The 22,603-nt window shown below is 36.8% G+C and overlaps 1 protein-coding gene across 16 annotated transcripts in view; it reads left to right on the top strand.

Moving 5' to 3' along the window:
- UNC80 (unc-80 homolog, NALCN channel complex subunit) overlaps positions 1–22,603 on the top strand; it is a 187,607-nt gene that overhangs the window by 5,017 nt on the left and 159,987 nt on the right. For all 16 annotated transcript variants that reach the window (XM_036236392.1, XM_036236400.1, XM_036236395.1 and 13 more), the window contains exons 4-7: positions 70–371; positions 8,559–8,682; positions 11,074–11,147; positions 13,947–14,086. In XM_036236392.1, the coding sequence (XP_036092285.1) occupies positions 70–371; positions 8,559–8,682; positions 11,074–11,147; positions 13,947–14,086 (640 nt within the window). The remainder of the gene's footprint in view (positions 1–69; positions 372–8,558; positions 8,683–11,073; positions 11,148–13,946; positions 14,087–22,603) is intronic.

Here is a 22,603-nt window from a genome sequence, read left to right as displayed (position 1 = left end):
CAGACCCCAAATTAACATCTATTATTCACAGAGTTTGCCTTAACCTGGCTGTGTGGTTGTCTCGTGCAGGCCACCAGGATAAACTGGGTGTTGCTGAGACAAAGCTCCTTCACACCCTGCACTGGATGCTCCTGGAGGCCCCCCAGGACTGCAACAGTGAGCGGTTTGGGGGCACAGACCGAGGATCCAGCTGGGGTGGCAGCAGCAGTGCTTTCATCCACCAGGTTGAAAACCAGGGTTCTCCAGGGCAACCTTGCCAAAGCAGCTCCCACGATGAAGAAGAGAACAACCGAAGGAAGATATTCCAGAACTCCATGGCTACTGTGGAGCTCTTTGTGTTTCTGTTTGCTCCTCTGGTCCACAGGATCAAGGTAAGCAGAAAGCTAGTGTTAGCCTGACAGGGAATAGAGGTGAGGTGTCGGTGGGCTTCAAATTATATTTTTATATTCAGTCGTCCATGTCCTCATATGATCTTATGGCAGGCTGAGATTCGGAGAGCTGTATTTCTACATTAAACTACCAAGTGTTATTTCAATAACACAATTCTCCACCTATTATTTGCTTACTAAAAAATCTTCAGTGGTTCTCCATCTGCCCCACGATAAGGTCTAACATGTTAAACATGGCATATAAAGTCAATCATGATTGGGGGCTAAGTTCCACTCTTAGCTGATCCATTTCCAGTCCCTACGGGCCATCTCATAATCCAACTCTGAGAGTCATAGGAACCAGTCTCTGAATATACCCTTGCTGTTTGCTCTGCCCTCCTTTCCCTCCTCGTTCCTCTATGGTCCTTTGAGCCTCAACTTCAATGTCGTCATTTTCATGATTTTTTTCCCTCTGACCTTCTCCTTGTAGACTTAGGCACTATCTCCTTTGAATTTTTATAGCATTTTGTAGCTACTTCTAATATAATGCAGGTCTAGAGCAGACGTTTTTAATTTTTATGTGCTTTGGACTTTTTGAGTTTGGTTCAACCTGAGACTTGCTTTCCAAATATTTTTAAATGCACAAAATACAAAATATAGGATTATATGGAAACCTGTTAAATTAAAATACAATTATATCCATGCACCCTTAGATCTGAAAGAGACAATATCATATGAAATCGCTGCGCCACACTCTCCAGCTGTGTGATCTTGGTGATATTACGTAACCTCTTAGATCCTCCACTGCATGAAACTGTGGATACCTGTAACACAGGGTGTAAATATATGTGAAGACACAGTATAGTTCCAACACATGGAAAAAAAGTCAAGAAATATTTTCTATTTCTGTAAATTAATAAACTGTAATATTTCATTTAAGTGCTAAGATAAGAGATAAGAAGAAATTTTGTCAACTATTCTTTAATAGAATATTAGAATCCGAATGAATAGATGTTTCAAGTTAGCAACATATATATATATGAAGGTGGTTGTGAGACCATTGTAATCACTGTGAGGGGGATGGACTAATGAGTCTTCATCTATTTTAGTTTTAGTTAAAATTCACTTTCAGTTGACTGTCCCATTGCTGGTAGGAACAGAATTGAAATTGCAGTGGCTATCTTGGCCATCAAACTAAGAAAAATTTAATGTTAAATCAAATTAAATAGCTACTTGAAAAACTTTGATTTTCTATTTGAAAAAGTATTTCATATACACTTAAGGGAAAGCATTACTTTAACTGAGACTGTCCCCCTGGCCTGCGGGAACTGTAGGACCTGGCTCCTGTCTACCTCCTTGGCCTCACGACCCTCCATCTCACTAGCCTCTCGCCTGTTCACGAACCTCTGGGCTCACTCACAAACTGGACAAATTTATCTTGGTTTTAGGTCCTTGCTCTGGCTGTTCCTTCTACTTGAAATATTTGCTTCCATGCTCCACTCCTAGACTTCCAGATGGCCATATCCTCCTTATTGATTTACTCTTACCTCAAATGTCACCACTTCAGAGATATTTTCCTGGCTACTTTAGTGCCAGTAGCACATGACCACTTTTTTACCCCCTTCTTAGCACTTAGTATCTGAAACTATCTTGTGTTTGTTTATATGCATGTTGCCTATCACCCCCACTAGAACAGAAGTTCTTGAGCAAAGGGATGCTATCTGTCTAGATCACACTGTATCTTTAGCCTAGATATAGTGTCTGGCATTTATGAAGCACTCAATAAATATTTAATGACTGACTTACTGAGTAAACCCAAGTTATTATCAGAAGCTTATCCAGGTGCTGAAAGTAGTAACTATAGGTAGGTATATAGTTCTTAAAATGGAGAAGATAGGAAAGAAGTCTTTTTAAAATGATAGTGCATATAGATGTCTATCTGTGGAGAAATATCCTCTAGATTAGAAATGTGGAAGTATAGAAGTGGTTGGAATGCTGTAATTTTATTTCAAGAAGTGGCTGAGAGTTCGAGTTTTAGAAACAGGCCTGCATTTGAATCCAGTGCTTGCCACTTCCTACTATATAAATCGAGCAACTAACTTCTTTAAGCCTCAGTTTTCTCAAGTATAAATTGGACATAAGAGTAATCTTATGGGGCATTGTCAGGAATGAACAAATTATAGTGTTCAACATTACACATAACAAGGCATTAACAAACATTAGTTGCTCTTACTGTTAGCATTTTATTGCCATTAGTGTCATGTATTGTTAATAGAAAGAGGCCAGATTCTCTTTCAAGAGAGACTACACAGATAGTTGAGGAAAGCTGGCTCAAGATCCCCAAGTTTTATCTATGGCCTGGGATTGGAGTATTTATAAAGCAGTTAAACAATGCATATAAAAACACGGCACAGTGATTTTTGTTACACAAGAAACAATTATTGTTAGGTATTATTACTAGCATTATTGTTTTATTATTTTATTATTCCTATGAGGGAAATATTCTAGATACTATAGAGAATAAAAACTATTAATAAGTTGATGAATTTCTCCACAGGACTTTTTTTTTCTGAGCAAGTTGTTTGCTTTTTTCAGTGTAGTTGGGTTTTCATTAGGTTTTCTCAGCTTCGGCACTGTTAACATTTTGGGTCAGATAATTCTTTGATGTGAGGGACTGTCCTGTGCATTGTAGGATATTAGTAGCGTCTCTGGCCTTTACCCATTAGATGACTATAGTACCTTCTCCCTCTGAGTTATGACAACCACAGATGACTCCAGGCGTTGCCAGATATCTTCAGGGATAGTGGTAGGGGGTTGGGGAAGGGGAATTTGCCCCTAATTGAGAACCACTGTTCTAAATTTCTCACTTGCCTGTGGCTATGTCCCTGTTTGGCCCTATATTCCTTCCTATCCATACTGTACCCATGTGCATTGCTCCTCACCGGCACCTTTAGTGTCCTTTTACTTCCTATCTTTTCTTTGCATTTGCCCTTCAAAACTCCAACCCCAGATCCTGAGCAAAAGCCATGTTATCTATCCCTGCCCCGGAGATCTTCATGCTCCTGGGGAGAAATAACACAACCGTCCAGATTGGTGTCTCCATGAAGTTGTGGTCTTTGACCCTTGTGTGCTTCCCCACTTGTCAGTCCTTTTCTTGACTTTACTTCCTCAAGTCCCCACTCAGTGCTGACACAGATAGTGTTGTAGGTTGAGGCATTTATAGGACATGGTGCTGCAGGAGGCATGGGAGGCTGAAATCCAGGCAAGACATGAGCCCAAGCCTCCACTTCCTCACCTCCATTTACTCCTCAACTTCATGCACTTGCTTCTGCTTTTCTCTATTATGTAACAGACAATTTCCATGTATTTCTACTTTTTACCACCACCCATAGGGAGGTGGATATCTATGTCTGCATTTTACCAAAGAAGACACTGATGTCCAGAGAGGTAATAATCAAGCTCATAAGTAACCGAGGCAGGATTCAAAATGAATTCCATCCAACTTTCTACAAAATTATATTGTTTCGTACACTTCTGTGCTGGAACTCTTCTCACTAAGGTCATAAACAACCTCTAAGCTATTGAACCTAATCATCATTTTGCAGTCCTCATCTCTCGAAGCCTCAGCTGCATTTGAAACTACCATGATGACGTCTTGAAAATTTCTCTCCCTTTGGTGACACTGCACTCTGCAGGTTCTGCTTGCATCCCTGACTTTCTGCTCTATCTCCTTTGAGAGCTTATCTTCTTTGCCTGCCCCTTTAACAGTAGGCTTCCCCAGAGAGCATCCTGGACTCTTTGCTCTTCTCATTCTACTTTCTTTTTGGAAGACTTCCTCCCCAGGTTCATTTACCATTCATGTCCCACAGGCTGAGGTCACCTAATTATATATCTCTAAATGAGGTTCTTCTTCTGGCTTTTGACCAAATTGCCAGCTAGCTTCTCTAAGTAGATGATCTACGGGCATTTCAGATTTCCCCTGGAATGAGACCTTGTCCCTATGTTTTGTATTGCAGTTATGGACCCATTTACATAACTCAAAAACTGGGAGCTGCCTTTAATTATTCCCTCATTCTTACCAGCACATTCTACTAATCACAGAGTCCTATTCGTTTTCTCTCCTAAATCGTTCTCAAATGTACCACACCTTTTTCGTCTCTACTTATTTTGTTAACCCAATCTTTCAGCATCCCTTACTTCGACCTCTTCCTTGAGCCACTTTCTACCTGAATTTACAGTCTCCAAGCTTGCCTCATAAAATCCCGCCTCAGTGCCAAAATGATCTATCTTAAATGAAGATCTGACCATATCAGCAACATGCTTAAAGAAATTTCTTGATTTTTCACCCTGCAGAGAGTGAACTCCAGCTCCATAGTGTAGTAAGTGGGCCCTCAAGGACATGCCCTCCTGGGCTACTTCTGCTGTCTGTGAGCTCCAAATGCTTAGTGTCTCCAGGAATAATACATGACTTTTTACGGTCTATTCTCATGCTAATTATGCTGCCTGGAAGGCCCTCATACCCCAACCTGCTTAGGAAACCCGTACTTATCCTTTACAACTCCATTCAAGATCCATCCTCCTTATTTCTATTATATTGTAGACATATCTTTATTGTTATTTTAAATTTGTTTCTTACCATTATCTCTTTATGGATCTGTCTCTCCAGTTAGATTCTGAATGGTTTGAGGATAGGAATTATCAATGTGTTCTGGATTGCTAACACAGAGCCTGTCTTTTTGAGGTATTTTTTTTAATATTTATTGAATGAATTAATTTAGATTAGCAAAAAATCTATGTGACTCATCCTTTCGTAAGACAGTATATAATGTAATGTTTATTTTTGTTATTTAAATTTATAAGTAACTAGCTCAAATATTTCACATAAAAAAATCCTGAAAATTCTATCAAATATGTTATTGCCAAATTTAATTTTATCAGTGAAAAACAAATATTACTCCCAGGGGGTCTACTTTAAATGTAGTATGAATATTTTCTTGGTTTGATCATATTCACTGATTCCTTCAATAAATATTTATTGAATTCCTACTATATGTTAGGCACTGTTCAGAGTGCTGGAGAAACAGCAGGGAATAAAACAAAATCTAAGCCCTGAAGGAGATTTTTATAAAAATCCATATGTGTGAAGAAAACAACTTTCAAATGGAATTTAAAATAATAGTTGTTTAAGTAGCTCTCTGTAAGCTACTAGTAAAGACATTTAGAATTACTTCATGCCATTCATGGAAACAGGCTTTTGATGCAAATAAGAAAAGCTTCTGAAGTGAATCTACCAATGTTTACATTCTCTGGTTTTTCTCAGAACCTTTCTAGACCTCCTACCCATAGCTGTTTGAATGATAAACAGTGTCTTCTCCAGCTAAAAGAGTCTGGTCATGTATGCATACATCACATTTGAGTGACCCATTGAAAGGGACTCTAGAAAAGGAATTAGGATCCCAGAATTTATGCATTTACCCTACTTTCCTTTGTAAAAAGAAAAACAAGAGGAAGCTATAGGTTCTGCAGGTATTCAGGTCTGAAGAGTGATTGAATTTAGTGGTGTTATTTGGGAAAGGTAAATTAAGCAACAATTAAGTATGGATGATCAAGGAGCAATGCACAGTAGAAGGAGATCTCAACTTGTCTTCAAGAGATATACGATCTAGTTGGAGGTATATCACATAAAACAAAATGATGACAGTAACTGTCAGTGAGTGCTAAGTGTCACCATGATAGACCAGATGTTAAAGGCCAGAGTTCAGTAAAGAGCTCACTTTCTGCTACAGTGTCCATTGGAGTTTTATTTGTGTTAAAGTTACTTATGAGAAACATGGAAAAGGACTGAGCTCAGAAACTGTGAAATCATTGAAACCAGGTCAATTGAGATTTGGCATCCTGCATTTCTGGAGACAAATCTGATAAGCTTGGCTTACTATTAATTCCTTGCTTGCTAGATCTAATACCACATGTAATACTGAAGCTTTCCCTATATCCATTTCAAGGGAAGTGGGGTTACTCTCCCCTTAACTCCAGACCTGCCTGTCAAAACTGTTTACTCAGTATCTCTAGTTGGATGTCTAACAGGCATCACAAACCTAATGCGTCTAAAATTCAGCTCTTGAGATCCCCAAACCAGCTCCTCCTTCATCTTGCCCATCTTTATCATTGGCAAAGCCAAAAATCTTTGACACCTTTTTATCTTATACTCTACTTCCAGTCAGTTAGCAAATTCTGTAAGCTCTGCCTTCAAAATGTGTCCAGAATCTACCACCTCTCATTTTTCCGTCTTCTAACACCCTAGTCTAATCATCTGTCACCTAAATGATAATATAGCTTCCAAATAGTCTCTCGTTCCACCCTTGCCCTTATTCTCAGTAGCCTGAGTGATCCTATCGAAACACGTGCAGTCACTTCACTCCACTACTAAAACTCTCCAGCGGCTTCCCATCTTACTGAGTAATTGCTGAAGTCCTTATTATGACCTATCAGCCACTGTATCATTTGGAACTTAATAACTTCTTCAACCATATTTTTTTCTACTGCTCTGTTATTCTCTTGACTCCTGGCTCACAGTCTCTTTGACACATGAGGCAAACTAGGACCATGCACTTGGCCGATTCCTTTTCACATAGTGCTTTTTCTGGAAACATCTAAATGGCAGCTCCTTCATTTCATTCAGACCATTTTTCAAAAGTTACTTTCACAATAAGGCCTTCCCTGGCCACCCTGTCTAAAACAGTAACACTTTGCCTGACACATTCATTAACCTGCTTTGTTCTCCTTTGCACTAGGAGAGCAGGGTTTTCTCTATGCTTTGTTCACTGTTGCATCCCAGAACCTAGAATAGTACCAGGTACATAGTAGTTGGTCCATACATATTTGTAGAATGAATGTAGTTCCACAGGGAGTCACAGAAGCTTTCCTTCATGGGAACTGCTGTGGTGCCAAGATCCCAGTCTATAGTCTTCAGAAGAGTCCTCTCTCTACTCATATGCAGATTTATTCAGGGATTTTATCAGCCTTTCCAGTTGAAAGTTCTTTTGGCACTGGGCTACATTGATTTACCATTTGCAGAATCATTTTTTTCCCAAGTTTTTCAAAGCTCTCATCTTTATAGATCAGTGGTTTTCAACCATGTCTACATGTGAGAGTCACCAGGGGGAAGTTTAGAAAACCTCACAGCAACTCTGATTTAATTGGTCTGGGAAAGGGAGGAAGTGGGAGCTGGGCCTCCTGTGTTTTAAAGGTTCCCCAGGTGATTATGTGTAAGCCGGGGTAGTGAATCACTGCCCTAAGTGAATTCCTATTTCTTAGCTGTGTACATTGACTCCTGTCACATTCCTTGCTTCTATCTTCCCTTTGTTTTGAGAGACTGAATTGTTTAAAATATAACCTCAGAATGTCATATATTTGTACTTATGCAATATGAGAGTGCATTATAACCATTGCCTCTCAAAATGATATAATGATGAAGCACAGAATGTTCTCTCTGGAAGAGACCTTAAATTGTAGATAAATTGAGTGAGTTTGGGTTATAAAGTAAGGAAATTCGGCATGTATGTATTGAGCACCTGTTGTGTACCCAATTCCTAATGCTGTATTAAGTAAGCATTATAATGATGATAGGGGTGCAGGGGAGGGAGGATGCCTGATATATCCCTACCCTTAGGAATTAAAGGATGTTGAGAGGCACCATTATAAAATAATACATTAGGAAGCATCTAAATATATATTCCTGATTACATAAAATGCAAGAACAAGAGATGGACCAAAGAATGGAAAGTCAAAATAGCCAGCATCTGAGGATATTGCTTTATGAGGAAGAAAGAAGGACAATTAAATAATTAAGAGGAATAATGATGATTACCACAAGGAAAGAGATATGCCAAGACTTGAAATAAATAGGCCTCCATCACTGCTAACACAAAACAATAATTTGTGTTTCATGCTTTGCCCAGAACTGAAATTTAATTAAATATTAACTTTGCCTAAAGCAGACTACCACGATTTTCATAGTAATTGTGGCAATAACTTGGGACTATTGGTTTACTCTAGAAAGAAGATGAAAGATCTGGAAAGTCAACCTATTGGGAAAATAATCTTGCGAATGTTGTTAATCTTGGCATTGACTGGTCCTTTCGATCAGTTCTTAGAGGTCAGTTATTAAACATAGATCTTCTCGTCCTCCAGGAATCTGACCTCACGTTCCGCCTGGCCAGTGGGCTTGTTATATGGCAGCCCATGTGGGAGCACAGGCAGCCCGAAGTCTCTGGCTTCACAGCGCTGGTGAAGCCCATCAGGAATATCATCACAGGTTCGTGACTCAGAGCCCCAGGGAGATGGTTTTAGCAGACTCTCTCAGGCTCAGGAATAAGGATTATGGGAGAATCTGCCCTTAAGAAGCCAAGATGAGGAAAATTTCTTCAGGGAGTTCTCTAGGTGTCCCAGGTTCAGGCCTCATTTACATGATAAGAAACTTTAAACCAAGGGCGTATGCCATTGTGTTGTGTGACTTTGAGTAAGTCACTTAACATTCCTGTGTCTTAAGTTTTTCATCTGTAAAAAATGAGTTCAAATATATTACTAGTACTCATAGGGTTATTACGAGAAATAAATGAATTAACATATGTAAAATTGCTTAGAAGAATGCCAGGCCCATAGTAAATGAAAAGTGGTAGCTATTGATATTATTATAGTATCATCATCGTCATCATCATCATTGTCATAGATGGAGTAGCAACTCTTTAACAATTTCATCTTAGTGTTTTATGGCTATCAAAGCATTTTACCATAGTAATTATTTAATGAAATAGACTTATTGTTGAACTGTAGAAAATGTACATAATAGTTTAAAAAGTAACTAGAAAGCTTATACTTTACTCCAGATCCATCTGTTACTACGTATGTAACCTAACCTCTCTTATTGTTTCTATTTCTTTAAATGGAGATAATAACGCTACCTTACAGGGCTTCATAATGAAGAGTAAATGAGAATGCATATAAAGTGGCCATTTTATAGTGAGTTCTTAATAAGCCATCTTTCTATTTTGAACCAAATTTTTAGCATCAATAACAAAATTAAAAAGAGATAAATGATGTGGGAAGTCTACAAATAAATATATATAATATAATGTATATGATATATAACATATTATTTATATAATACATACACACAAATAAGCATATAATTTGCTTAATTCATAATGTTTTTTCTGCAGAAATGGAAGATTATGTATATAAAAGCTCTTTGTAAGGGAAAGGAAACTATAAACAAGTTCTTTTTTTCCCCCTATAACTGTAACTACCTTGCAAGGTACATAATATGTTAAGGGATTTTGTAAAGTAGGAGTGCCATATTATTTGTATATATAAGATGCTTATAGTAACAAATCATGATACTAAAGTCATTCAAAAGGAGGATGAAAATTTCATATAATAAAAGTAGACTAACCCCACAACTTACATGTATATAATACATTAACTATTGAAATAAACTATAAATCAAGAATAATGGTCTGTCATATGGTTCAAATACCAAGGAACTAAATAAGTAAAGATGTCATAGCCAAAAGCGATCTACTACAGATTCCTTGAATGGAATAAGGTTAATTTCATTAGATTAAAACAATCTGAGACTGAAGACAGATGTATGAAGCTAAAGAACTGAAAACAATATTAATAAGACAGAAGAAAAAATAAAATATGCTACAGGAAAACAAAAATGCTGAAAAAACCATATCTTTATGTTGATTGAAGCAACATAAAGCAACATTTCCTGTGTGAATGGAGAGATCACTGCAAATTTGAATCTCGCTCTCTTTCCTTGTACCTAAACTATCATTTAACTATATACAAAAACGATTAAGTATTCATGTTTAGGTGAATAGCTATTCTCTTTACCCTCCATTTGCTTCTGGATTCTATTGATATTGAGTTCCTTTCCCCTCTGCCTGATGCCTGTGGGCTTGAAATAGTGCCTACTGTTTGAGGGGAAATTAAACTCAGCCTAGACAACAGGGTGAGAAGAAAAAGCAATAATAGCACATGATTGACACTCCCCTAGATTTTTGGGAGGTTTGTAAATCACTTTCCTCTAGGCACTAGTTTTCTCAATTCAAATGGGACATTGCCATCTTTACATCCTGTTGTTCTCTATCCTTAGGTAAAGATATAACTGATTTGAATCTTACCTCAGGGGTGGCTCAGTGTGGTCATTAAAGCACAGACCCTGGAACAAATAACCTGGGCTGGAACCTTTAGAGAAGGGTCAGGTGACTTTGGGCAGGTTAAACTTCTTGTGCGTTATGTCTTCATTTGTGAAATGGGTCTAATAATATACCATATGTTATTATAAGGTTACTTTAAGAGTTAAATGAGTCGATATATATATAATCCTTTAGATCAGGACTTGGAAGATTTTAGGTACTATAGAGATGTTAACTATTCTTACTCTTAGTATTGCCAACTTTTTAGCACCTTAACCTATTGAGTCAGACTGAACAGATGAAGAGATTTAGACTGACAACCTAAAAATGCTAAGATTTTTTAAATTGGTTATTTGATTTCTCTTATAACATATATTATTAAAAGTTTTCTTTTCAATGAACTGTTAAAATAATTTGTATTTAAAAATGAAATGAACTTATGAAATAAAATGAACTTTTAATCTTTTAAAATTTGTGATGGAATTTCTTCCATTTTGTAGCTAAGAGAAGCTCTCCTATTAACAGTCAGAGTCAGACCTGTGAATCACCAAATCAGGACACAAGACTTGGAGAGGTGAGTTTATGAGTTTATTTTAATCACGAGAAGGAAGGAGGTGGTCATTCTTTGCACACAATGTAGTATGAAGAGTAAGACATGAGTTCCAGGATGATACAACTCATCTTCAATGCGAGCTCCTCCCTTCCAAATGTGCAATTTTAAACAGCTTTAGGTTTTCTGTCTGTCTGTGTGGAAAATAAAATTTTGTGCACTTCCAGAAGTGTGAAGGTGCTAAAACAAGAGAGTGTTCTTAGCTACAATTGGTTTATCTTAATAGCTAGTGTGTAGTAAGTGGTGCTTTATCTCAATGGCTAACATGTAACATTAAATATTAGTTATCATTAGTCATCCCATGTTAACTAAAATATCATCTTGTTCTCAGTCAATGATTAAATCCCCTAATATTTGTTAGACAATTCTAACAAATGACAGTGCTGCGGGAGATAAGGAGAAGGGAGTAGAAAGGAGTCATAAGATACAGCTCTGCCCTTTAAGGAATCTAAGAGTTTAATGCGGAATCAAAACTAACCCATATAAAATAGAAGATGCATAATAAACACAATAGAATTTGGTGCAAATCTGTCACGCAGTATTTGGTTTGGAAAAGAAAGAAATGAAGACCAGAGCAGTTCAAAGCCATATATATCCATATACTGCCACTAGCAGCATGTTTTTATTTTATTATTTTATTCTTTCTTTTCTTTTTCTTCTTTCCTCTCCTTTCCTCTTCTCCCCTCCCCTCCTTTCCCCTCCCCTCCCCTCCTTTCCCCTCCCCTCCCTTCCCTTCCCCTCCCCTCCCCTCCCCTCCCCTGTCCTCTCTCTTTTTGCTGGCTCTTAGCCTTGCTGCTTCTCATTCTCTGTGCTTCATTTTACTTTTAACCTTTACTGGCTACTGCCTCTCCTTACTTTTTTCTTCAACACCACACATAGTTGATTTTCTTCTTAGACTTACTTTTGTCTAAAATTGTTTAAATCTGGAAATGGGATAGTCCATATGTTTCAGGCTAGTCTTCCAAATTTCTTTGCTTCACGGTTAGATATTAAGCCATCTACTAGCCTTTTTATGTCAATAGCTCTAACAGCATGCTTTTAGATGACCGGCCTTTACTTCCAATTCACAAACGCAAAATAAAACTTGGTGCCTTCCATTAAAATTGGATACTCTTTTCAACTGATATATTATTGCTAGTTGTAACATCATCCTTTTCACCCTGGAAACAGGAAATTTTGGAGTCTTATTATATCTGGTATTTGCCAAGCATTTGCTAAACACAGACACTGATTTATATGCTTTACTTAATCTATTCTAAGTTGTGTTCTTTTTTTTTCGCTTTTCACATCTTTGATATTGAGTGTGTGTGACAATCTTTGGCTTCTTAACAGTCTCCTGCCTGGTAATAGTCTTGATGTGTATGTAATTGTTGTGCAGCATGAATTTGGTCATTTCCAGGATCTAAATTTGCAGAATCAGGGTCAATGGCTTTAGAAGAATATTTCAGAAGGAATAGTGGATCAGTCTTTTAAGAAGTTACACTCTTTACACAGAACGTTATTCTATGGAAAAACGTATCAACAACTCTCAGTTGAAATTTCTGAAAAGTCAAAAAATTTTAGGAATACCTACACCAATTTATTTCACTTATGTTTTCCTTTTTACATACATACAGGATGGATATATAATCAAAAGCTATGCCTAAGTAAGTCTAAGGTAATCCCTTTAGTAAGTATAAAATAAGAAGTTCTCATTGATAAGAAGTATCCTAGTTTACTTAACAGAGATATTTTTTTCTTAATTAAGCATAAAATAATGGTGTGTCTTATAACTGATAACTTCTTAGACCCAATGAAATATGTAACTCTCATATTTTATTCTCCATAACCCTCTCCGTTTGATTTCTTGCTGATAAAGCCCATTTTCTTTTCATTATGTAACTCAGATGTGCTCTTTATCCTCTAGTCCCACTAAATCAGAGTCCAGGGTCCACGTAACTAGATTGCAGCTTAAACCACCTAATCAGATTGTCTACCTCTAGTCTCTCCTGCTTTGTATAAATATCTATTAATAATGCCTGACTAATCTTCCTAATGCATCATGTATTTATTAACTCACCATTCTGCAGAGGCTTATTACATGCACGGTGCCATCCTTTGATCATATCCGTTCCTTCTTAGGAATCTTTAGTGGATCCTGGTGACCATTATCTCAGGACCAAACTCCACTCCCTGTTCCTCTCCCTGTGACTTTCACCACCTGGCATCATCCTTCTTAAGTGGCTCCCATTACTCCTTCAGTTGGTTAACCTCTGCTTCTGGTATACAGAGCAGGCAGGTGTAGCCTCTGAGTCTTTGCTCAGAGGTGGTTGCATCCAGTTGGAAAAATGTATTCCATCTCTACTCTGATGAGTGCTAGAACAACCTGAACTTTGCACTTCCATTTTCATGCCTGGCTTTAGTTTGATTAGCTCTTACTAACATGTTGCTTGGTTTCAGCCCCATGACCCTATTCACTTCACCTTGCTATTGGTATATGCCTGATAAATTGTTAGTTCGTGAGTCTTCTCCCATGGATACTAGATATGGAGATGAAAAGAATCAAAGGAAAAATGAAATGAAGGACATGAAAGTACTTAGACACAGGTGGTCTCTAGAAGTCTGTTTCATTCCTTCTTAGATGAAGGCAAAAAATCCCTTGGTCTATGATAATTAGCTATGCTGCAATTTTTAAATTTAAGGAACAATGTATGTAATATGATAGCCGATTCTAGAGGATATACCTAAAGAAAAAAATTAATCTGCTCTCTCCGTCTCCAAAAGGGACTCCAGGTGGTCTGTGAAACATTCCAGTCAGATTCCATCTCACCCAAAGCCACCATTTCAGGCTGCCACCGAGGAAACTCCTTTGATGGAAGTCTGTCTTCCCAAACTTCTCAAGAGAGAGGTCCTTCACATTCCAGGTACATGATTGCAATGCTGAGGACAAAAACATATCCCCAGTCACCAAAAATTAAATACGCATTGTAGCTACTTGTTTAGCATCTATTTCTTAGAACGTGTGTGTGCATGATGTGTGCATGTTCTTGGTCAAGGTATAATTAGAGTAATAATTCCAGAAATGTGCTATGAATGGCTTTCATTTAAACAAACTAGTAGAAGTGAATAGAAGTGGGAAAACAAGTCTGATTAAATGAGATGTCTGAATTAGAGAATATTTTAAATATTTAAGTGCAGAAACTCAAATGATGCTGTCAAAAGATTATGTTGCTGGGTTGTGAAATGATCTGCTTTAAGCTATGAGAATATTTTATATCACCAGATCTTTGTATTAAAATGAGTGCTTCTAAAATACTCTCAGGGAATTGTGAAGTATGTTCTTTGTAAACGTTCTGACACTGTCCCTGCTAGTTATGTACATGGTGAAATTTGCTTATGAAAGCCCTCCCTAGAGACAAAAATTAGTCCACTTTTTCCTACTCGCTGCCGAAATGACGGAAGCCTGGATTCACGAGGTTTGCCTTTGTACCGAAGTCGATTTAAGGAGCGAGTCCCTGCGACCATTTGTGTATCCCTACTTTCAAATAAGGTTACTGTCTAGTGGATATTATTTTGAAAGGAAGTATTATAAAAAATAGTTTTATTGAAGTATAATTTATATACTATAAAATTCACTCATTCTAAGTGCACTATTTTATAAGTTTTTAGCAAATTTACTGAATTGTGCAACTGTCACCGCAATCCAATTTTAGAATATGTCCCACCAAATGTTCGTCCCCTAATATTCCTTGCACCCATTTTTAGTCAATCCCATTCTCACTCTATACCAGGTGATCACTTAATATACCTTTTTGGTCTCTATATATTTGCATTCCTGGACATTTCCAAAGAAGTTGGAGTCTACCACACATGGTCTTTTGCATCTAGCTTCCTTCATTTACTATGATGTTTTAGAGGTTTATCCACATCGTAGCATGTACAAGTAGTTTATTCCCCTTTATTGCTGAAAAGTACTCTATTGTATGGATATATCACATTTTGTTTATCCATTCATCAGTTGATGGATATTTGGGTTGTGTTTACTTTTTGTGGATTATGAATAATGCTGCTATGAACATTTACATACAATTTTGGGGCGGCCATATGTTTTCAGTTCTGTTGGGCGGATAGATTCCTAGGGTTGCATGGTATATTTATGTGTAATTAAAAAAAAAAAAACTACCAAATGGTTTTCTAAAATGGCTGCATTATAGTATGTTCGCACCAGAAATATATGAGAGTTCCTTTTTTCTCTATATCCTTGGTAGCCACTTTAGTGAGTTTGAAGTGGGAACAAATTGTGGTTTTAATTTTTATTTCTCTAATATCTAATGATGTTAAGTATATTTTTTCTGGTACTTACTAGCTATTTGAGTATCTTCTGTGGTGAAATGTACATACAGACTTTTTTTGCCTAAGTTTTAACTGGGTCGTTTGTCTTCTTATTGAATACTAAGAGTTCTTTATATTTTCTTGATACAAGTTTGTAGCAAAAAAGAAAAAAAGATGGTTCATAGATTTTTCCTCTCTGTCTTAGCTTGTCATTTCATTTGGCAAAATTTAAATGATCTATCTCCTTCTGGCGCCAAAACCAGGCTACATGTGTATAGTGATTTTTAAAAATTTCTTAGAATTTTTGAAACTATGGGACCATATGAATATAATTGCTTTTTAACCAAAATACTAGCATGTAGTACTTTCAAAAAATAATATGTTAAGAGTTGTCTTTGTGTCTTCATTTTGGACTTTAAAAGCAAGTGACCCAGTTGTATGATATTTTGCTGGTTGAGAATATGAATTTATGACAGACTTCAGTTGTGTAAGCAGAGATTGTTTGTGTCTATCCACATGATTCACTGTGCCAGGTCAGTAGTGATGATGAGTACTTAAAATCATATCATTTTTAATGTGGAAGGAACCCTGTGAAGATAACCAGCCCAATCTGATGGACTAACAACATGTTAATTATCTGAGCATTTTCAGCCATGAGGAAATTAAAATTCTCAGATAAATCTCCTTTCATTTTTAGATAACTCTGTTTAGTGGAATGTGCTTCTCATATTTCACCAAATTTTGTTTTTCTGTAGTTTCTGTCTATACTTCTTATATTAATTTTCTGCTGCTGTGTAACAAATTATAACTTACTGGCTTAAAACAACACATATTTATTATTTCACAACTTCTGCATATCAGAAATCCAGGCACAACTTTGCTGGGTTCTCGGCTTCAGGGCCTTACCAGGCTGAAGTCCTGGTGTCGGGATTGGCTTCAGTTTCATCACAGGCTTGACTGAGGAAAGATCCACTCACAAGCTCCCTCAAGTTATTGACAGCATTCGTCTCCTCGTGGTTGTAGGACTGACGTCCCTGTTTTCTTGCTGGCTCTATCCTGGGGGCTGCTCTCAGTTCCTAGAAGCCACCCGCAGTTCCTTGCCATAGGCCAAATTACCATGTGGAAGCTTGTTTCTTCAAAACCAGTAAAGGAGAGAAATTCTATCTAATTTCATTCTGCTAATGCAAAGTCTTTCTAATATAACATAATCCTAAGAGTGACATCTCATCACCTTTAACCTAATTATGAGAATGATATCACATTATCTTTGCTGTGTTTTATTGGTTATAAGAAAGTCACAGGTCCTGCTCTCACTCGAGAGGAGGATTGTAAAGAGCGTGAACACCATCACATGAGAATCCACTAAGTGTGTCTACCACAGTCCTTTGAAGAGGTACAGTCTCTTCCTATATTAGCTTTCCATTTATTTAAAATTTACTATCATGACGACCCTCCTCCCCACACCAAGGCTCCCATTTTATTTAATGACAATAATAACTTACTAACAAAGACATAATTAAAAAGATTTGTGAAGAAGTAGTCACTTAGGTTACAAGACTAAAGAGAATAACAATAGGAACTACCTTTAATTGGGTATTTTCAATGTGCCAAAAGCAGAACTGGGGTCTTTATAATATAATTACAGTATTATTTAAATTTTTATTTATTCACTCACATCTATATATTTTAAGTTTATTCTAGACACTAGGGTTTCAGTAGTGTCAAAGTTCTTGTCATCAAAGAGTTCATTTTCTGTAAAAGTGTAGATAAAAAAGAATAAACAAATGAATGAATAAAATTATTTCCAGGTTACTCTCAGACTATGAAGGCAAAAGTGAAGCAAAGGGATGGAAGGTGGGCTCTATTTCAGGGACTTGAATAATATGAAGGAGGCAGTCTCAGGAGGACCTCAGGAAGATCTGGGAAGAGCATTTTAGGCAGAGGGAAAAGTCTAAAGGCGCCTAAGTGGGAATAACAGTGTGCATTGGGAATAGAAAAGTCACTTACCAGTGGGCAGTGGTGAAAAAGGGAGTAAATTGTAGCGAATCACAGAGGTTGTGAGGAGTCAGATTATGTAGAATTTTGGATATTTTTCTAGGTGTGATGCAAAGCCATTGGAGTTGTTTGAGCAACGGAATGCCATCAACCAAATTACAGTTTTAAAAGATCACTCCAGATGGATTATGGAAAATAAATTCAGGAAGCAAAAGTGGACTCAGAGACTAGTCAGGAGACTGTCACAGTAGTCCAGGTGAGAGAAGGTATGATTTAGTGAGGGTGATAGGGGTGGAAAGGCTGAGATGAGGTTGGAATTGGGATACATTTTGGGGGTAGAGCTGATGATCGTACATGGGAAGTGAGAAAAAGAAAGGAGTCCAATATAACTCCGAGGTTTTTGGCTTGAGCAAGTGGATGAATGGCGATTAAATTTATGAAATAAGGAGGGCTGAGGAAAAGCATGTAATAAAAAAATATTCCGAATCTGCCTACGTCCACCTATCCTTACGGCCGCCACCAGCATACAAGCCACTCATCACCTTCCGCCTGGAGTACTGCAATAGCCCACTTATTACTCGCCTCTGATTTACTCTTGCCACCATGCAATATAGAACATACAAACTCATGGAAAATAATTAATTGCGCCACTCCTACGCTTTAACTCCTTTAATGGCTGTTCATTGCTATCAAAATAAAATTCTAAATCCTCAACATGCCCCTCAAGGTGCCGCATTATCTGGCTGCCGTCTAGCTCTCCAGTCTGATGTTGTGCCATTACTTATACCCCAGTCACTAAACTCCAATCCATGCTCTTCAATGCTCACCCATGAGAAGTTAGATCTTTAGCAAGAGAACATTGAGTTCTTCTAGCAACCTACCCATCTCCTGAATTATGTCTTAAAGAAGCCCTCTTTTCTACTAGATCCTTCGTTAAAAGGAGACATGTTTTGGTTATTTACCAGAATTCATCATTTTCCAGAACAAAAATATTCCTAGATGTTTAGTATCACTTTTTCCTGACCTCCCCTAATAACTCTGAAGCTCAGCCCTTATTTAGTCCTTTAACCCTGTAGACACTCTACCCTTCCTAACACGTCCTCCCTTGACTTTCCTCACATTTCACTCTACTGTTGTTGTTGTTATTGTTGTTGTTGTTGTTGTTGTTTGTTTTTTCTTACCTAGCTTACTGATCCTTTCCATAATTTTTCTTTGGCTTGTCTTCCATGGGCCTCCTCTACTATTGGTCTTTTCTTCTCTTTCACATTCTCCCTGTGAATGATCTTATCTACTGCCATAATTTTAATCACTAGGTATATGTTGATGAGTCTTAAACCTTTGTATCTGATCTAGACAACCCTTTCAGCTCCGTACCCATGTAATCAAGAGACTGATAAAACATCTCTTTCTGAACCTCACAGGCACCTCAAACTCAGCCTCTCTAAAATCAAGTGCATTCTTCTGTATTCTTTATTTCAGTAGATGTATCACTATCAACCTAGACATCCTAGTTAAGAAATATGAGGTTCACTTTACCCTAACTCCTTTACATTCTGCCTTCTTAAAATCTCTCACAACCTTCCCCTTTTCTCTGACCTTAGTCATTGCCTTAGTTCAGATGGTTATTATCTCTTACTGAGATTTCTGCAGCTGTTCCTAACTGGTATCTCTACATTCAGCATTGCTTCCTCCTAATCCATTACATATATACTGTTATGAAAGTGATTTAAAATACAGATTTGATTGTTTTACTTCCTAATCTAATATACCTTCAGAGGCTACCCATAGTTTTCAGGATACATTTCAAACTCCTTACTAAGCAAATCTTCACCCATTCCTTTACCCACTCCTCTCTTGCCATTTCTTTTCCACATTTATTCTCTACTATGCTGAGTTACTTAGAATTCGTTAAATGTTCTATGCTCACTTTCAAATTCTGATTTCTGAATAATTTATTCCTCTTGTTACACTGCATTTTCTCTCTTCATCTAATGATGACCCTTCAGGACTCAACTCAATAATCAGTCTATTACAGTTTTTTAAAGCTCTCTACTTTGAGCTAAATGTTCCTTTTTTATACAATCTGTTCATAATCTCTAAAATAAAAGTCATACTATTTGCTTATATTCCCCAATTAAAACAGAAGGCCCTTAAGACGAGAAGCAGTGAGTCATTCCTTTTTGCTGACTCAGAGGATCAAACATTGTCTGCATCTGACAGATTAATTAATTATTTTGCACATTTTTCACCTTCTATTGGTTATGTGTTTTGCATTTTACTATAGTACATGGTTGTTCCCCCTTGAAAGTCTAGATAGGGTGATTCTGGAATATTTCAGGCAAGATGATCCTTTGGATAAACAAAAGGAGAAGCTGAGGACTATTATACCTTTTTTTTTCCTGCCAAAATCTACATATCACTCAAGGCGCAGCTTTAAAGGACACATCCACTCTATTGAAGCCTTCTATGACCCTTTCTCTGTGCTCCATTACCATATTGTTAGAACTTCTGTTTACCATATACTTGATTCTGCATTGTATTATATTTAGTTATTATGTGTTAATCTGCCAAGCTAAATTGTAAATTTCTTGAGAGTAGAACACCTTTTTTATTCTGTGCTTTTTGCTATGTGGCCACTTCTTAATTTTACCATTATTTCCCATATGGAGGGGGGTGAGAATTTTCAAAATCATTAAATTCCAGCCCATTAGCCCTTAACAGGGCTTCATTTAGTTCATATATCTTCTTTCTGAATTTATAATAAGTAGCAAGAAGAAATCTGAAGGCACCTTCAACACTTTATCTGTAAACCTCCTTCGTTAGATAACCAGTTCATTAAGCACATTTCTTTAACTTCCTATATCACATAGGCAACTTTCCGCTGCTAAAAAAAAAGGACCCTCCTTCCTTCAGTTTCCAATAGCATGATTCTTATATTGCTTTAGCCCTCACTGGCGGCCTTCTCAAAGTTCAGGTATCAGCAATTTGTGCAAGGCAATTTATGCTTTTATATTTTAACACACTTTTCAAACTCTTTACAGGCTCTGTCTATTGGCTGGTTCCCAAACCATTTCCAAAATTTAGGGTTTTGTCATGGTACCAAAATATGTATCAATTAGCTATCAATTGCCATATGTATATCAATTAACTATCAATTGCTATATAACAGATTACCCCAATCTTAGCAGCTTTAAACAAATTTATTATTGTACATAGTTTCTGAGGATCATAAATCCAGAAACGACGTAGCTAAGTGATTGTGGTTCAGGGTCTTTAAAGATGTTGGCCATGGCTGCAGTCAACCCAAGGCTTCACTGGGTTTGAGACTTTGCTTTCAAGCTTGCTTAGACTGCTATTGACCAGAAGCTTCAATTCTTCATCATCTGTGTCCTCCATAGTGCTGCTCATGACATGACAACTGGCTTCCCCCAAAACAAATTATCCCAGAAAGAGAGAGAACAATCAGGATCAGTGTTTCAGTGTCCTTTATAACCTAATCTCCAAAGTGACACGCCGCCATTTCTGCTATATTCTATGGGTTGCACCAGCCAACCCATACAGTGAGAGGGGACTGCATGAACGTGTGAATACCAAGAAGCTGGGATTATTGGGGCCTATTTTGGAGGCTGATTACAAGCAACAATAATTATAATATTGTCAACATCATTTTATATATGATAATTATAATTATCATGTCTGTATCTATATTTTTAATTACTGAGTATCTTCGTATTTCTCCTTCACTAATGCTATTCTACACAAATTCCAAAAAATTTAATTTATTTAAGTGTAAGGAACTTCTTACCTCAAATACTATGCTTCTGCCTGACTCTGCAAAATTATCGAAAACAATATCAAGGTGAAATCTTGAGGTCATAAAATATCCAGGAGCTTATATTTCTTGCATAATTTTTTCTCAGCAGTAGTAAGCATTGGAAATTTGCAAATATAAATAGCAAGTGATATTTATTTTCTTTGACAAAATTTCATGTTAATGATTCCAATCCTATTTGCCTGTAAAGACAAAGCTGACTATAATGTCAGAGGTTTCCTTTCTGTGGGAAGACATGTTTTTTTCTCCTATCTCTGGTATTGTCACATTAAAACTTCTACATATATGTGTATTTCTTGACATACAATCACCAATCACCCACAGCACAATTTTACCCACATACGTGAATTAGACATGAATCAGTGGCACTTTAGAAGAGTGAATTAGGTCTTTTCTCTGCCTAGCTACAGTGGCTGGTTGTCATGGAAATGATGCACAAGGTAGACCTTTCAGAAAATGCTAATGTTAACATGTCTTCATTGGAGGAGTTCATTTATTAATAGAAGTAAAGAGAACTTTAATAACAAAGCAGTGCAAATATCCTAGATAAAAAAGCTAGCTGCTTGTATCAAACAAATCCAATTTATCGTCTTTGTTGCCCTGACCTTGACTGAACTGAACATCACTCTTTCCTGAACCCTGCAATCAGTGAACAGGTAGCTGTTTTTTTTTTTTTAATTAATGTGAGATTTCATCTTTAATTACCATTTGCATAGACTTAATTTCTGCTTCATTAAATGCTGCATAAGGTCGACTGGTTTCCACAGTTCTCTGCCTCCACAGATTCTTTCCAGTGTTTTTCTACCTTGGATGCTGCGTTCTATCAGCATCTCCCAAACTAATTAATAGTTTTTTTGTTTCCTGAAGCCACAGTTACTTAGAAAATAGATTAAAGCAGTTCTTACATTTTCCAACAATTTTTGCTTTATCTGTAACAATGTGTTATTTATTCTCTGTATATAAAAAGTATATGCTAATTCTAGAAAAAATTTTAAAGGTATAAAATATTTCTTTAAAAATGAAAATCACCCATGAGCTCACCAGGTAGATAGAAATATTATTATTGTTTTGTATATGTACTTATCGTCATTATTTTTACATATACCATTTATAATATAGTTGTATTCATATTTTCACAAAATATTCATTTTTCATTTTTTTCTATCAAATAACTAATAGAATCATAAGATATTAGAATTAGAAAGAATTCTTGTATTATATCATACAATGCACTGTCTCCATACCATCTTTATCTAGTTTTGTAAATTTTCTCATGTATTAA

This window comes from Rousettus aegyptiacus, unplaced genomic scaffold, assembly GCF_014176215.1.
Source record: "Rousettus aegyptiacus isolate mRouAeg1 unplaced genomic scaffold, mRouAeg1.p scaffold_m13_p_2, whole genome shotgun sequence".
NCBI classification, from domain to species: domain Eukaryota; kingdom Metazoa; phylum Chordata; class Mammalia; order Chiroptera; family Pteropodidae; genus Rousettus; species Rousettus aegyptiacus.
This window is presented reverse-complemented; position numbering and strand designations above follow the sequence as displayed.